The following is an 18841-nucleotide window of genomic DNA, read 5'->3' on the forward strand; positions in this document are numbered from 1 at the left end:
CATCAGCTCTTCATCTTCTTTTAGAACCTCATTGGGAAACTAATTTCCCCTTTACCTCTACTGCCTGGCTATTTTCTCTTATTTATTAGTTCAACTCTAAATAATACTGGAGTGGAGGAACAGTTATATCTGAAATCCCACAGATCTTGTCCACTCAGTGTCATTTAGAGGTGCATTAAAATTTTTATGTGAAAACTATCTGTAATTTGCAAACTGAATCTGCCAAAAAAATGAAGTATTTTGTCAAAGGGTTTTGGCACTGGTGCAAATTTCATCAAAAGACAAGGAAGTGAAATATCAACCAGTCTTTCCACATCCTGCTCTAGAAGATACTCTATTTCAAGATATCATTGCAATGCCCTACGATATTGCTAGGGTGCTTTCTATAAAATCTCTTCCCTATAGACCAGCTTTGTCTGCTACTTATATCTTGTAGCAGAAAACATCCAGCTGGTGTATTTGGGCCATATGGGAGAACTTAATATAGTTTCTGATATGTATACAGCTTGATATGCTTAACACAGATCTCAGGGAGTGCTAATTTTTGATGATTAACTTTGAGGGTTTGGGTGGAAGACGGGAGGAAAAAGCACTTTCAAGTTTAACTACACCACCTCAAATGCAGCTGGTATGGTTTATATCCACTGTGTACCCTGTTTTATTTCCCATGAGAGAATTCCTACAGAAGGACTAAGCCTCATTACAAAGCTGTGACAAGGTCATATCTTATCCTTCATCTGATTTGAGAATTCAGTCTGTCTGTAGTTAAATAGATTACGATGCCTTGGAATCTTTCAAAAAATTAAAAGCTTTAGTCAGAGTCTGAGATAGTTTTAAAGTGTGAAGGAAAAAATTGACTTCTATTAGCAATAAAACTGAGGTTATATTGAAATTTGGAGTTCAACTTCTGAAGAAAAAGACAATAATGCCTATGAAAGATTTTTTTTTTCTAAAAGTACTTTGCTATTTGTGAAAGATATTAAAGGACTGTGAAATAGAATGAATAGATAACAGACTGTAGAATACGGCAGATATCCTATGTCAACGGAGATAATTGGCAAATGTTTAGTATATTTGAACACTACAAAGAAGATCTATGAAGAAATGCTTTTCAAAGTACATCTTAGATCTATAAGGTGAAACACTTAATGGATTCTTTGTGTGTTGCTATAAGGACTCACTTATCGTCCAATGTGTCAAATTTTTCTACTGGTGGAATCTTCAGAATGATTCAAAATCTATCAGAAATAAGATATTTCAACTACCAGGCCTCAACATACAGTACTAGTTCAGGTTCATACTCCTCCACCTCTGATTATAGCACATAAATATTTATGCAATTGAAAACTTTCTGTCTTCACTGCATCAGAAACCCATAGCATCTTGAACTGATTACGTTCACTGCATTTTTGGCTGAAAAGCTGCAGAAAAGAGTGAAACTATATCAGCCAACTACATAAATACACACGAGTGCATTTTTAAAATTTTCTCAAGATTTTCACTTTTAGAGATTGATAGAAAGGCAAACAATATTTTGTTAAAGTTATGTGTTGCACATTTTGTAGTAATTCACTGAAGAAATTGTGAGCAAGAAATTGGGAAAAGGTGGCAGGAGACCTGTGTGGATGAGCAAGGAGCTCATGCGCAAGCTCAAAGGAAAGAAGAAGGTCCATGAAATGTGGAAAAAGGGTCTGACCACTTGGGAAGAATATAGGAATGTAGTCAGGGCCTGCAGGGATGCAACGAGGAAGGCTAAAGCCCGTCTGGAATTGAATCTAGCTAAAGTGATAAAGGATAATAAAAAAGGCTTCTTCAAGTATGTTAACAGCAAAAGGAAAACTAGAGAGAATGTGGGCCCCTTACTAAGTGAGGGCGGGGTTCTGGTAACAGGGGATGCTGAGAAGGCAGAGATACTGAATGCCTTCTTTACTTCCATCTGCAGTGAAAAGGCTCTCCTGCAGGAATCCCACACCCTAGAGGTTAGTGAGAGGGTCTGGGAAATGGGAGACTTTCCTTTAGTCAGGAAAGAGGACGTGCGTGAGCGCCTAGGCAGTACTAAGGTCCACAAGTCCATGGGACCTGATGGGGTGCATCCACGTGTGCTGAGGGAGCTGATGGAGGTCATTGCCGAACCGCTCTCCATCATTTTTGAGAGGTCTTGGATAACAGGGAGGTCCCTGAAGACTAGAGGATAGCCAATGTCACTCCGGTCTTCAAAAAGGGCAAGAAGGAAGATCCGGGTAATTATAGGCCTGTCAGCCTCACCTCTGTCCCTGGAAAGGTGATGGAACAGCTTGTGCTGGATACCATCTCCAGACAACTGGGAGAAAAGGAGGTTATCAGGAGTAGTCAGCATGGGTTCACCAAGGGGAGGTCGTGCTCGACCAACTTGGTGGCCTTCTATGATGCTGTCACATGCTGGGTGGATGGGGGAAGAGCGGTAGATGTAGTCTACCTTGATTTTAGAAAGGCATTTGATACTGTCTCCACGACATCCTTATAACAAAGCTGAGGAAGTGTGGGACAGACGAGTGGACAGTGAGGTGGGTTGAGAACTGGCTGACTGGCAGAGCGCAGAGAGTCGTCGTTGGTGGTGCAGAGTCTGGCTGGAGACCTGTAACCAGTGGTGTCCCCCAGGGGTCTGTGCTGGGTCCAGTCTTGTTCAACATCTTCATCAATGACCTTGATGAGGGGATAGTGGCCACCCTCAGCAAGTTTGCTGATGATACGAAGTTGGGAAGATTGGCTGACACACCTGAAGGCTGTGCTGCCATTCAGCGAGACCTGGACTGGCTCGAGAGCTGGGCAGTAAGAAACCGGATGAGGTTCAACAAAAGCAAATGTAGGGTCTTACACCTAGGGAGGAAGAATTGCATGCACCAATACAGGCTGGTGGATGAGCTGCTGGAGAGGAGCTCTGCAGAGAGGGACCTGGGCGTCCTGGTGGACGACAGGTTGGCCATGAGCCAGCAGTGTGCTCTCGTGGCCAAAAAGGCCAATGGCATTCTGGGGTGCATTAAAAAGAGCGTGTCCAGCAGGTCGAGGGAGGTGATCCTCCCCCTCTACTCTGCCCTGGTAAGGCCTCATCTGGAGTACTGTGTCCAGTTCTGGGCTCCCCAGTACAAAAAAGACTCTTGAAAAGAGTCCAGCGGAGGGCCACAAAGATGGTGAAGGGCCTGGAGCCATCTCCCCTATGAAGAAAGGCTGAGTGAACTGGGTCTGTTTAGCCTTGAGAAAAGACGACTGAGAGGGGACCAGGTTTATAAATATCTGAGGTGTGGCGGCCATAGCAGTGAGGCCAGTCTCTTTTCAGTGGTACGTGGAGACAGGACGAGGGGAAACGGACATAAGCTGCAGCACAGGAAGTTTTGCATGAATGTGCGTAAGAACTTCTTCATGGTGAGGGTGACGGAGCACTGGAACAGGCTGCCCAGGGAGGTTGTGGAGTCTCCTTCTCTGGAGATATTCAAGTCTCGCCTGGACGCCTACCTGTGCGACCTGGTGTAGGGAACCTGCTTTGGCAGGGGGGTTGGTCCGATGATCTCTAAAGGTCCCTTCCAACCCCTACAATTCTGTGATTCTGTGATTCTGTGAAATGAAGGTCTTGTGGAAAAAGGTGCTTTAAAGCAGTCAAATTACTGAGCCGCTTTATTATATTTTTTAAATTAATGTATTGCTTCCATGTTTGCAGTTTATTAGTAGTCTTTCCTTCTCTACTTCTCAATTACATGGTACTATTTTTCTCAGAAGATATGAGTCTATTTTTCACAGAGAGAATTATGGGCTTGATCTTTCTATGGTTCTCTGTGTGCAACTTGTTGCCCGAGATTACAAATATAACTGCCATGCATACCTTGCACAGTCTAACCTTTTTCCCTTGTTCTACTTGTTCTAGATATGCACGGAAGAATGCTCCTGTGTCTTCAGGGTTCGCCATCCCTAATTTATGTTACTTATAAAATCACTGGAAACAGCCTCATTTTGTGGAGCACTCATTGTCTCTTGTTAGATGGCTCCTGGATTTCTGTAAGCTGATAGACCTTTCATGAAACCTTGGGGGCATATGACCAGAAGTGACATTCTATGAGCTGTAGAATTCCTACTGGTTATAACTAAAAGACAGCATGCTGCCAGAAAGTCCCCAGTGTCTTCTTGATAGTTTCGCAAATATCACCCTGGAATCTTATAGATATTCATGCTTATACAACTTTAAAATCTTGCAGAGTTTCTTAAAGTTAAGAAATGGATGCAATCTATTGAGACTTCAGTATTGTTTATATCTGATGAAGACATTCAATTTCTTATATTGTAAGAACAAAACCTCTTATATTTTCAAATACAAATGGCAGGTAAAAAGGGCTATGGATGGGATGCAAAATCTGTTCCTTTTTACTAACTCATGTGTGCAACAGTATCTAAGGCAAATGGATACTGTTTTCTGAATTTGTAATGTCTCCTTAAGACATTAAGAAAACTTCTGAACTTTTCATGCTTATATTGTTTTTGAATTTCAGCTACATTTTTAAAATCTCCAAGAAAGGGATGTCTTTGTGGTAGATTCCTCTTATTTATCACATTTCTTATTATTCTGCATCATCATCCCTATTTTGTCACTACTCCTGATAAAACAAATGCTGCTATTTTCCTCTTCTGGGGTTGCTGGGAAGCCTGAAAGATGACACTTGCTGTACACACACCTGACATACACAGACTGTGCTATTTTATATACAGAGCTTGAGGTGAAGGAGAATGAATTTGTTAAAGCCCATGTGACTATTTTCTGGCTTTGAGGTAGACACTGTCAATCTTTTTTTTTTTTTTTTTTTTTTTGGTCAATATACAAATCTTATTCACATTTGGCCACTATACTTACACAGTGGTATAGTTGTAATCTACGCTTCATCAGCAATATTTAAACATAAGCAATATTTAAATATAAGTGGATCAAAGTTGTATAAAATCACATTTTGTAATTTGATACTGAAAATCAGCAGAGTATTTTGCAGTACTAAATTATTCACCTCTCTGCTCTAGAATCTGGTCATGCAAATCAGTCAGATAGCTACTCCTCTGCTCAAATAAGTGACCTGCTTACTATGGGAGCTGGATTGTATGTCTCTCATTCTACCTATTACATAGCTTTGACAGAAGAAAGCACACCTGTTATAACTTACTAATAAAAGGTGTATTCAAGAGCTGTGCATGCAGGCCAGTTAGTGACTTAGGGAGAAAATAATACCTATACAAGAGTATTGGAAAATGCCAGCAGTGCATTTATCTCCCCACACCTAAGAGCATAGAGAAGTTAACAGTTAAAAAAAAAGTACTCTGTAGACTTTCCAAAAGAACAGAAAATAGTACTTTTACTGTAGAAAAAGACTAAAGTATAAACAGACTAAAGTTTAGGTGTAAACTTTACTAGGTGTAGGTGTAACTTTACTGAGGTGTAAACTGTATACATTAGTCTATTTTAATTCACTTGATTGTTATTTTAATATTGATAAACAAAAAGTGGTCAGTGCAAGTCATAGTGTAGATTACTATGGTAATGGATGAAAAATTGAAAGAGCTCCACCAGTGCATGAAAATAAGTTTGTCTTGCTTTGGCTACCAAATATTCTAAGCAATCATGTTTCCTCTCTCTAGCTATACTATTTAAATTGTTTGAATTTTTTTCAAGTTTACTCTTTTTTTCTGCATCATTAAAGCTGCATAATCTCAATAGAGAAGGGTTGCCAAGGAAGGAAATTCTGATATCCACAGAGTTTAAAATCATTAAATCTGTTTTTCATGTCTTGGCTTATATTGCTGTTCTTTGTGATCATCTCACTTATCCATTAGCTCCATTGTGACTTTCAGATGGGGACAGAGAAACAGCAAGAACGACAGCATATTACTGCTTAAGAAACACGCACCACCATTTTCCTTCCTGTATCTCTAGGAATAAAGCCACTGATTAACATTAAATTTTACACTTGTGCAAGGTCCTGTAGCCAGCTGAAAATGATGAAATGTGTTTTCTGCTTTGGGAGAAGCAGGCTTCAGATCATGCTTTCATAAGACGTTGTATCTTTTGTTGTAATGCGTGTGATTGTCCAGTTTGATGTGAAACAATATAATTTTGACAAAATACCAGAAATCTGATAAAAATGCATTGCAGTTTCTATCTCTTGTAGCCTCTAAACAAGGCTGATGGACTCTGTCATTTAAGCACAGATTATTGCAAAATAATACCACAAAATTAAATCAAATTTTGATGTTCACCTTCAACATATTGTTTCAGTGTCATTGCAGTATGAACCTTTTACAGTTCTTGTATCAAAATATGTTTGAGTATCTGATCTGTTGTGTTCATAATTGTTGCTACTATGAGACAAGTGTATCCACTGCCTGTTTGCTCTACTTGGTTCTGACATGAAACAAGACAGTCATTAACAAGTCAGAAGTACAACAACAAAAACTCAATACAAAACAAAATGTCTACTTATAAAGCATTGTACGTGGGATCAAGTTAAAAGTTTAAAATATTTTTTAAATATTAAAAATATGAAACATATTATTCTTTAGGATCTGAGTTTGGGTGATGCTGTAAGTGAGACCTACTTTCTCATAGTACTTGATCTCGTAGTCCAGAATGGCTCCATGGGGAAAGTCCGGCTCTTGCCAGGAGAGGGCAATGCTGTTTTGGGAAGCCCAGTCTTTCCTTACCATACCTATCAAGGAGGGTGCTGAAAGGGAAAAGGATAACTACGGGTTAAAGACAAGGTACACTGTTTATCTTTTCAACCTACTGTCTTAGGATATTAACCCGAAGTAACTTTGAGTTACCTCCAGGCAGAAAAGCATGACAGATGGCAATTCTCAGGGAAACCATATAACCTGGAATTAATGTTTCAAGCACACACCAGTAATTCCTTTATTAAAATGCAGACCAGCTTCTGAGAAATGACTATATACAAAAATTCTCACCCAGAAAGAAGTGCCTGAGTCAGTCTCCACCATTGTCTGTGCATGACCAGGATGTGCCACTCACTCTGAGGACATCACGTCCAGAGCAGTGCTGTGTTTCAGAGAGTAAATTCTAAACTCAGGATACCCTATGTTAAGTGTTATAGTTTTGCTAGAGTAGAACAAACATTTGGTTTACTCCTTGGGGTAAAATAATGTGACAAAACCTAAAACAGGCATAACATACTCTGTTCCTGTTACTTGAGCTGGCAGAAGCAAAAGAATTCCAGTCCCTCAGAGCAGTAGCTGTGTGTAATCAACCGCTGGCTTGTTAGGGGAGGTGAGGGCAGTGGCAAGGTTAGGGCAAGCCACGAAAGCAGAGGTGCCCCAACCCACCTGCAGTAATTGACCTCACAGGGCTGCAGCTGTGCAGTGAGCAGGAACTGCTTCCAGTAGCTTTCAGAAGGGGCCTAACATGGGTGGATGAACCCAAGAGCAAAGCTATCTCACTGTGGGTTTAAGTGATTTTGAGAGTTGGATTTGCTGCCCTTTTGGAAAAGAAGAAGGACATAGAAGGACATTCTGTGTAACAATGTCAAATGAGGCAAAAATTCAATTACAAGAAACTCCATTTGCTTATTTTATTAAACTGGTCAAGTAAGGCAAAAGAAGTCTAATACTCTCCAGATACTAAAGCTGCTTTACAAGCATTGACACGAATCTTTCCTAAATGTAACAACAAAACAGTCACATCTTTCAACAGTCTTGAAGACAACAGAGAAAGCTGAACGAATAAGTTACTGAATAAGTTACATCAGAGTCCTACCAGCTTCCTGAGACTGCATCCTATATACATAAAAAAAAGATTCTTTCAGTGGTTTACACCTTTCCCTATTTGTCGCTGAAATAACATATATCACCTTATTACACACCTTCTCCCATTCCTCTCTATTATGAATCATACTTAACCTCTTCTAAGCTCCTAAAGAGTTGCCTCTAAAAATAACATACTTTTATGGCTTCAGTTTTTATCTTTTGAATAAAGGAGTCTCCCTAGTAAAGTGAAATAGGAATCTGCTTCTAGTCACAAAATTCCTCACCTTCGTTTACTTCCCTGTAAACATTTCAGAAAGTTTAAGAAATGAAATCAATAAATAAAAGCTAGAAACAAACACTAAAGAAAATAGAACAGCTTGTTTTCTTTTGAAAAAAGGGAAGCTCTGCACACAGACATATAACAATCTCGGTTTCTCTGTGTCAGCGAGACAGAAAATAAACCTCTACCCACTTACAGTCTTCCCTGTGGATAACTATTCTGTGGTACAACAGACCAGTCTCTATGATGGGATAAAAAGCTAACAGGCCAAAAGAAAATAACCAAAAGAAGAAAAAACTACCAAAAGTGATATGGATAAAACAGAGCTTACACAGGAAACTTTCCCCCATCCATACTTACACCATTTTAACCATAGGTCTGATGCAAGGGAAAGAGAGAAAAAAAGAATCATATCTTGCTGAATAAAGGATTAGTCTACTTTTCAGGAAGACCTCAAACAGCATCATATAACTGAACATAGCAAAATAGACAAATATATGAATAAAACACATTCAGAAGTTCTGGGCCAAAATGTTACCTCTGGGTACATATAACTACTCCCTTAGTTAAAATGAAATTTTTATTCTTGAAAATTGAGGGTGAAACTGAGTTCTAGTATTACTCTGGGGTAAAATGAGCTGCTCCAAGTAGGGAACAAAGACAGAGTTGTTGAAAGGAAAACACGAGGCAGCAAAAATGGATTTGTATTTGTGAAACACAAATCAAGGTCCTATGAAGACAATTTCTCATATATATTTGTTTACTATTTGCAGTTTTGAGTCATTCACTGGCATCAAGGCGGAGGCCAAGGGAGCTCTGCAGGTTTTTCAGATCCATCCCGTGTGCCTGTTTGTACCCGAGGGACTTTAGCTGGGCCACCCTCACTAGCACACCATCACTTCACCTCTCTGCAGTGTGCATTCATCAGCCTAGTAGCCAAATCCTTGCAAAATGATTGAGTATGCTCGCAGAAAACACTTGACCCTTCTAGGTTTTTTAAAATATAGATTACTGGTATTACACTTCTTCAAATTATGACCTAACATTAGTAAGCTTTTCATATGCACCACATGGTGCATTTTTCTCTGGGTTCTGATTTCCAAATTTCTACAACAATTAAGTGTATAGTCTGTCTGACTTCACTGCAGTAACTTCCATTTGTGCAAGTAGCCAATGTCTTCTCCCTGGGAAACAGCTCAGGAGAAAAATAATGGAAGATAATTACTCCAGTCTCCTGTAAAACAGCTGTGCTTGACGTGTACTTGAAACTGAAGGTCCCATGCTCACATCATACCTGTACCACAGTGCCAGCACTGCATCCTATAAATCAAGATGTGAAGGTGTATGTGTGTAAGGCTCTGAATACTGTGTATTTTTGACTTTTTTTTTTTAATAAAAAACAAGAGCAACAAAAAAACCTACACACAACCCTTAATACTTAATAAAACAAAAACAAACGCCATTAACCATTTCTTATCCATTCAGAAGGATACCACTAATTGTCATCATAATAATATATAATAATAACAGAATTTACCTGTATGATGAAATAATTACTTGAGATGAAATAATTACTTAAAAAAGGAAATGAATTTCAGTAAGAAATTTATTGTACAAAGAGGTAAGCAAATAAGACTAAGTAATAAGAAGTTGCAGCTAGCCAAGTTTCTGTTTTTTCAGTTACTATCATTTTAAAAACAATATTTTCACTGGAAAAAATTCAGCTTCTTATAAGATTTGCTCAGTAGAACAGAAATTATTTAGACCCTAAAGATGTTATCCATTCATTGTTAGAGCTCTCTTTAACTGGAAATTTGTAAGACGAGTAAATCCTATTTGCTCGTATATTAAGACTGCTAAAATGTTCCTATGATGAATCAATGGGAAGTTCTTTTAATTAGTTTCTTCAAATCCAGTAACTGCAGGAGTGCTCTAATTTGGTTACCCACTGAAGACATTTGAGGGGAAAAAAAAAAAAAAGCTTGAAACCCAGCACGACTTTTAATCATTTTAATGGCAGCGTTTTCTTGACATTGGTACTAGGCTGAAGGATGGTTTCTGGCTCTTGATCTCAGTGTTGATCTCAGTTTTGTACTGAGGATTCTTTGCACCATCTGCTCTCTATGTTCTCCTCTACACTGTTATAAAATTTTTGAATTGCAATGAGTCATCTATAGTGCTGTCAGCTCCTGTTAATTTAGTCTGATAACTTTCTTTGTCTTTTCAAATTTGAATTGAATAATGAATGTTCATTCCTCAATTCAGAGTGAGATTATTTTATTCTAAATGTCTGGTTTTTTTTTGTACTGAATCTCTTTCTTTTCTCATACACTGTATAGAAAGCAGAAAATGTGTATTTTAAATGATGGTTGAAATCCAGTGTCATTTTTACAGAAACTTTCTCTTCTTCCTAGATTGACTTCCATTATCTGTAGTCTCTGATTTCAAAACAGGTGATTTACAGGACTTCTGAAGCTTTTTCCCCTTAGCCTATTTTGTAATTTTCCAATTTCTTGTTTCATTTTGTTAAAAGTGGACAAAGCATTTCCAACATTTTTCACAAGTTTTCCAGACTAAAGAACTTTGGTATGTTGCCTGCTGAGTATGAAGAATCTATAAACCCAGCAGCAGCTGATGACAAACGCTCACCTGATGTCTGTTTCCGGTCCAATCTACCCCTCTACTATTACATTTCAAACCTTATTTTTCTAGTGAAGAGAAACCATGTCAGTTCACTGTCGTTTTAGCGGATGCCAGAGCAGGCCCTACTAGAAATCTGAGAAGTTTCTTGTTAAAGAAAGCTATCAACCAACAAATAAGATAAGCTACATGATTGTTGTCCCCTTTCCTTCTTTCCCATCTGTTTTGGCCATAGTCTATGAAGTGCCAGCAGTCATCTGGACACCATCCTCATGAGAAGACTAAGGACCTCCATGTATAAAATACTGCCAGTGAGAATGACGTGGTTTAACTTAGACACATATTTCTATACCATCACCATTACCAGTAATAATCTGAATTTCAGTAATTATATGCTTTTCTCAAGAGCTCTGCCAGCTTCAAGACATAAGAAAGACCACACTCACCCAAATATAGGGCGTTACCAATATTTTTGGAGTAAGGCTTTTCAAACAAAGGAGGGAATCCAGCCTGCTCCTTCCCTCTTCTTTTTCTCCTACCTCAGCCACTTCCCAAATGTAACTTAGGGAAAACACTAAGGCCCACTCAGGAGATTGCTTCTCATTGAACTCATTAATCGAGCACCTTTTGTTTCCTATGATATAGTTAGAAGAGGAAACATGCTTCAACACCTTGCAAGAAGCGTGCTTTCCTCTTCTTCTTTCATTAAGAAAAGGACTGTTGCGAGTGGAAGAAATATCAATGCTACGAGGAGTAATCCAAGTTCACTTTGGTTTCATGTCTATGTTGGTCAGAATACAAAAGAAGATGGGTTTACTGAAAGACACATTTTCAAGCTTATGTCACATGTAAATTGTATGAATTAATTTACATAGGAAACTATGTGTGAAACAAGAAGAGCTATGGTTATCTAATTATCCAATAACATTCTACAGAACTTTTAGGAAATTAATGAAACAGAGTATGGAATAAGTACATTAAATTTCCTGTGCTTTCTCCTTTTGCTTAACCATAACAGTAGAAAGTTCTTTTGTAAACTACTGATACTAGATTTTAAAGCAAAATGTGTTCTAGATTTGTGTTTCTCATTATAAATACAGCTATACTTTGTAAAGGTGTCATTTTTTAATCAAATCGTATGTAAACAGCATTTATAACTGTTAATTACAGAGATGTGCCAGGGTACAGTATTTTTTATACAGTGTTCTCCCAGCCTAGATTCTGTAATTGTATTAGAATTTCTATACTATTTGATACTGAGTATGATTTTATATTATAACAGCAATAAATGAAGTCTGAGTTTTTATTCATGATCCACAATTAGAAGCGTTTTTCCAGACTTGGATAAACTGTTATTTCAAGGTACCGTAGGAAAAAAATATTGATTTTATTTCTAATTCTTGAAAGTCTGTAAGGTAGGTAATAAGCAATAACAAGATGTTTTCTTAGAGGTGACATTTTACTCCAATAACAGAACTGAAAGTAATGAAATAACATTTCCTGATCAATGATAATGTCTTCAGTATTATTGGCATTTGAGCTGTTTACGAAGGAAGCATTTACCAGAAAAGCTGAGGTCAAAACTCTTCAGCCTTCATTAGTAATGTCGCACATGAAAAGTATTCTCGGTCAACAAACAAGGATACAGTTGTGCTGCCTATCATCTCCAGCAGCCTTTGTTCCTGCAATATGTTTATTAGCTCCCCAGCAAAGATACTTTTCATTCTTTCTTTCTTCTGTGTTTGCTTGTTAATCTTTCTGTCTTTGTAGGACAAGGGAAGAAACACTATTTTATGAGTGAGGAATGTGACAGGGATTCAGGAGATTCTACATTTGTATTCTTTTCTGGCCACGCTCTGGAGATTTTCTTTAATATTTGTGACTGAGCTATCATAACTTACAATGTAAATGTTATTACCTCCCATTATTTCCGGTACGTAAGCACTTCCATGATAGAAATGTGTATATGAGAGACTATATATAAACCTAAAAATGTATAAAATAAGCATAAGTTCACACAGAAAAGATCCTGGAAATATGAACATAAATTAAACTTGTAGTAAAAAATGAAACTTGTAACAAAGATGTGTCCGTCCATAGCTGAAACATCTTTGGGTTTATGCTCAATTCAGTAGGAATTATTTTTCTTATCATGTAAGACTGCTTCCAATTAGTACAGGAACTAGATAACAGACTTGATTCTTCACATAATAGCATCTCTTATCTTCCTAATCATTTCAGTGCTAATTTACAGTCATAATGCTCGGAAGGTATATTATTACCGGTGCTAAGCTTGGAGTTCAAAGTTGAATATGCACTTCTCCTGACAATGCATTAGAGCTAGAAAATTAACAATTTTGGGTGTAAAATAATGTTTTTACTTTGTACTCTTTCACTAGTTCCCTAAAGGCTTGCATTCGAAAGACAGCATACTAGTACACTTACTTTGAAGCACTCCATTTATTGAAAAATATGCCTCCAGCAAGCTATAATTACAATCTTTCCCTCCATTTTAAATTCTTTCCCTTTGCAGATTTTCTTTGCTTCCTCAGAAATGGTGGATTGAAATCAAGTGAACTTAATCCCATTAGGAAAAAACAGATTCTGCTACAGTATTCTGGGCTAAAGGTCACAATAGATGCAACCTCAAAATCTCCTTCAGGCTAAATGCAGATGCAAAACCATTTTTATCTACTACATTCTATAATGCAATTCTTTCTTCCTTACTGCTTAATTTCTTTCCCATCTTTTGTTGGACTTATGGATGATGACAATGATCATTCACCCATGTAATTTTGCAACACTACAGATTTTCTTTCACTTGTAGAATGTGCTGCCATTCATTATTTCACAAGCCTGAGACAGAAGCATTGCTAGATCTTTACTTCTAACAGGATTTATTCAGTCCCCGTTATTTCAAAATGGATTATATTAAAAGATATTCAAAATAAATCCTATAAAATATAGTCTTATCACCTGCCAGCCTGCGTGGGTGTTTTGTTCTTGCCCTCAAAGTTGCAAGTACTGTGAGATATACTGCATAATAACCAATACAGTGAACAATGTGAAGTACTTGAATAATGTTTTTGTAAATTACAATAGTTACAGTAATCACACAAATCTTTTCCATAAATGTATGTTTTAAGGAGCTGCTTTATATATGCTCTGTATTTCTGAAGCAAGTGGAATAAACTCATTTCAGAACGGCTTGTTGAAAATTTTCAGGAATTACAGACAAACCAAACAAGTTTGTAAAACTGAAAAGGGCCACGTGTCACATACATGGAAAGCACCATTTCAGCTGTTTTAGCAAAGACTTCATGTGGATCAGCTGCATAGCAGAAGTTCGCACCCTTCACAGAAAGGTAAATCCGCAGCAAAGCACTGTGGGGAAAAAACACTGGGAATTGTGGGAGCAGCCCTGACGTGTGGTAGTGCTGATGTGGTGGGGTGGAGCCAGGAGGTGACAGCGGCCAAACCCCCTGAGTGTATATAACCTGTCATTATGGAGCTGGGCCACCCAGGCGTCTCAGAAGGGTGTGGCGTGGCAGTTTGCTAAGGCGATCTGTGCAGGGAGGGCTAGACAGATAAGTTCATTAGGTGATTATCAGCCACTAAGTTCAGGGTCATCACACTGCAGTGGAGGATTATCATCCTCCAAGGACTGGGACTTAATCATGGTATCCACCCGAAGGAAAGCTAGGGTGTCTGCCCCTGTCAGGAAGGATATGGAAATCCTGACTGAATTTGGAGGTAACCATGAAGCTGTCCAGGCCTCTGGCTGTGTAGAGTTCATGATGCTCTCAGTGGCTTCCTGGGGCAGCACTCAGAACAGCTGTGTAAGCAGGTAGGTGACCTGCTCTGCCTTGTGGTCAGGCTGCAGTATGAAATACATAGATTACAATGCATCACTGGGGACAAAAAGAAAGGGCAGGGAAACAACAATTCACCCATGCACTAACAGGTTATTTCAAAGAAAAAAACAAAAACCCAAGGCAGCCTATATCACATCAGGTTGTGGGAAAAAAATTGCAAGGCTGGAACCAAAAACACAAAGAAAAAGAGCAGATGGAGGCAAGTTTGTGCCCAAAGCCGCAAACAAAATCCATCCTTGCCTGCTCCACCCTCCCAAGGTGACTCTGTACAAGGCATCCACAGGTATGAGGCCCTGGATGTGGAAGACTTGTCTGAGGGTTGTAACAACCCACTCAGTCTAGATATGATACCAAGGCTACTTCATTGAGGAAGAGGAGATGGGTACTGGTTGGGTAGGAGATGGGTAGGAGATGGGTTGGGAGATGATTCCTCCCTGCAGGGAACTGAACGTCCAATACACCGAGAAGACCCTCTTCTTAAAGAAGTCCACTGTCTCCCTGGTGCATGGGTGAGAGATGTCACTGTGAAACTACCTAACTTGGTATGGCCAACAGATGACAACCCCTTACTGCTTTTTCATACAGGGAGACACAAAGAAGCTACATGATAGCTACAAGGTTATCAAAATGAGTTTCAGGTCCTTGGGACGAAGGCTAAAGGAACTGAATGTACAGACCATCTTTCCTTCTCTGCCTCCTGAATTGGGCAAGGACAAAGAAATAAACCAAAGGATCATATCTTTAAATACCCGGCTTCGTTACATCACCAGAACTTTGTTTTTTTTTGACAGCCAATTAGCTTATGTGGTACTAGGTTTGTAGGCACCAGATGGGGTTTGTCTTTCTCAAAGGGGAAGAAGGGTCATTGGGGAAAAGCTAGTGGGACTTGTTGGGAGGACTTTAAACTAGGTGAAAGGGAATGGGGGGGACAGTGAGCCTTCCCATGATAAGGTGTGGGGAAGGCATTACTATATTAGAGGGACAGGATGCTGGCGTAGATCTTGAAGGATCTACTGCCTTGAGAAGTGCTGGTAAGACATACAAAACTCTATGACGATGAGGCAGCAACTGCTGGAGTAACAGGAGAAGGCAATGGGAAAATTCAAGGACAATACCTAGAAGGAACTGAGGAGTTATCCTTTAAGGAAATGACAAGGCCAGCTGCCCAGCTGAAGTGCCTCTTCACCAATGCATGCAGCTTGGGAAACAAACAAAAGGAGCTGGAAGCTACTGTGCTGCTTGAAAATCACAATATAGTTGTAGTCACTGAAACCTGGTGGGATGATTCCCATGACTGGAGTGTAGCTATCAACAGCTACAAACTGTTCAGAAAGGACAGGCAAGAAAGAAGGGCTGCAATTTCCACCAGGAAAAGAATAGAATGTGAAGAGCTGTCCCTAAAGAACAGTCATAAGCAGGTTGAAAGCCTATGGGTGACAGTTAGAGACCAAGGCAGAAAAGGGAGCCTTGTGATTGGTGTCTACTACAGGCCACCAGATTAGTCAGAACTTTCTATCTCCAGCTACAGGAGGCACTGTGATTGCAAGTGCTTGTCCTGCTGCGGGAGTTCAACCACCTGGACACTGCTGGAAAAGTAGCACAGAGAGCGGTAGACAATCTAGGAGGCATTGAGGATAACTTCCTAAGCCAAGTAATTGATGGCCCCACTAGGATATTGATGGCAATACTGGATATGTGACTCACCAATGTAAACAAATTGATTGGTGACATCAGGACTGGAGGCTGCTTGGGCTGTAGTGACCATGCTATGGCTGAATTCATACTCCAGAGGAACAGCTGAAGAGTAAAATTAGGAAGCTAAACTTTAGGAAAGCTAACTTTCAGCTCTTCAGGGAGTTAGTCAACAAAACACCCTGGGAAACTGTCTTCATGGGCAACGGTGAGGAGCAGAGCTGGCAGATCTTTAAGGAGGCTTTCTTCAGGGTGCAAAAGCTCTTCATCCCCAGGTGTAGCAAGTCAGGAAAGAAAGGCAAGAGATTGGTGTGGCTGAACTGGGACCTGCTGGTCAGATTGAAGAGCAAGAAGAAAATGCACGAGCAGTGGATACAGGGACATGTACAGTGGGAAGAGCATAAGGAAGCTGCTAGTTAATGTAGGGTTGGGGCTAGGAAAGCCAAGGCCCAGCTTGAACAGAACTTGGCTAGGGATGCCAAAAAGAACAAGAAAGGCTTCTATGAGAACCTCATCTAGAAAATGAAAGTCTAGGAGAGTGTACCCCCCAGTGATTGCTCAGTTCCTCCCGACTCAGATGTTGCCATTAAATGTTGTATACTGTTTCAAATTGGTGTGCATGCTTCTGGGGAATCATGTCTGACATGTACAATTCCTCCCAGAAACAACACCAGGGTGATTTGAACCATTTCCTTTCTAGAAAACCTGTCCTAGAAGAGAAGAAGATGGGAGAAATTGGTTTATCAGCAGAATCAGATTACAACTATAATTATGTTAATCAGCATGAAAAAAGATGTGTTGCAGCTAATGTGTTATGTGAGTTATAAATATCATGCCAGCACTAGGTGTCCTGTGATGTGGCACATTTGTCTGAAGAATCTTGTTTTCAGCCTCCTAAAATAACCTGGGAATTGGTATAAATGTATTGGAAATATAACTTGAGGTTAAGAAGGTGTCACTTATTGCAGGTGTCATTATGGTAACAGAACTTTAAGTAAGTCTCATTCAGCAGCAACCCCTTCGGGGTCAACTGGAGCCAAATTGCCATGCAGAACTTCCTGCTGCTAAATTGATCACAGAAGTTTGAAAATGAAATTAAGTTAAAAAGCACTAGGAAATCTGCCATCTTTTCACTCCATTAATTGCTAGTCATCCTGGGATGTAGCAGATCAGTCTAAAATATACATTCGAGAAAATCTTTCCTGTTCTTGTTTATATCAAAATATGAGACTATATGAGATTGTAGGTCATTTTCTGTCTAACAGTACTTTATAGGTCAGAAAGAGGTTTTTCTTTTAGCAAGAAAATCATGAATATTTTATTTGAACATCTTATCTGAACCTACAGTAAAAGCTGTTTGTTGGTATGTGCAGAGAATGACATAGCTGCTGTACTTTAATATTCTCATGTAATACATGTAAGTGCATGCAGACATCTAATACTGACTTACAATATACATCTTCAATCAATTTTTGCACAAATGTTCATTTCAATAAAGCATTTAAGTATCATTGTTGTAAAATAAATATGCCCTCATAAATAAATTCTCCCACTGATGACACAAACAAAGTAACATTACATATATAAGTGTTAAAAAAATTCCAAAGGTATGCTGTTAACTGCTCTTTAAAAAAAATCATTATGCAATGATAAGAGCTATTTTTTACTCTGCCTTTGAGTGCAGTTTTATGTAAAGAGTCATGTATCTCTTCAATGTTTAGCGTGTAAACCTATGCACAGAAAAGTACATCCTTTTAAGCCCTGGCATATAGACTCAGAAGATTGACAATGAGAAGCACATCCAGAAGGCTGGAATGTTACTGGTTTGTACTTGATGTATATCAATGAATCACTGAAAAACCATGCTGCTGTCCAGTGGTCAGTTTACAGTCAAGTAGGGTGGAATTCATTTTACTTGATGTAAATCATTTAAAAGCTGTGCTTTTACTCTAGCAAGTTGTCATGTTTTCCTTTGTAGCTAGAGAGATACAGTTTGAGGGCAGTTTCTCATACCTCTCTTTCTCAGACACCATCTGAGGAGAGCACAGACTGCACACCAGAACTGCTTTTGTAAAGGTTGAACTTCAAGGTGGTTGCCAGTAGAGCAAAGCTATCCCCCAGTTTCAGCCATGGTGTCTGATATACGCATTGCTACAAGCAGCACTGAAACTTCGGACAAAATCAGCCATGGCTTTTATTTGAAGCTGATCTCTGGAGTGATACAAGAGTTGTTTTAGATCTGTCAAGATCCTAAACAGAATGCTTTTTCAGTTGGGTAGATCTATAGATCCATTGTGAGCTTAAGAGTTTTCACTAAAATGCCAACAAAACAGAGAAGTCTAGAAATGAGATCAGACAATGCGCAGTAAAAAATCTTTCAAAGCAAGTTTTGTGGAATCCTGGGAAACTATAGAATAGTTTTTCAAAAGAGAAGCTTCTTCATCTATTATCTACTAGTTAGCTTCTGTTTTTATACTTGCTGCATGCATCCACGCTCATACACTGACAGACAATCTACTGACAGATCTAAGTGAGAAAGAAACCTAGATACACGTACTTCCAGGTCAGTGCATCACTAATTTTCATGAGC

At 39.1% G+C, this 18841-nt stretch overlaps 1 protein-coding gene across 1 annotated transcript in view; it reads right to left on the bottom strand.

Moving 5' to 3' along the window:
- The window catches only part of LOC104909327 (ephrin type-A receptor 6), a 450149-nt gene that overhangs the window by 93905 nt on the left and 337403 nt on the right, over window positions 1-18841 (bottom strand). The window contains exon 6 of the mRNA XM_085239360.1: window positions 6604-6728. Within this exon, the coding sequence (XP_085095486.1) occupies window positions 6604-6728 (125 nt within the window). The remainder of the gene's footprint in view (window positions 1-6603; window positions 6729-18841) is intronic.

This window comes from Meleagris gallopavo, chromosome 1 (assembly GCF_905368555.1).
Source record: "Meleagris gallopavo chromosome 1, MGAL_WU_HG_1.1, whole genome shotgun sequence".
Classification (NCBI taxonomy): domain Eukaryota; kingdom Metazoa; phylum Chordata; class Aves; order Galliformes; family Phasianidae; genus Meleagris; species Meleagris gallopavo.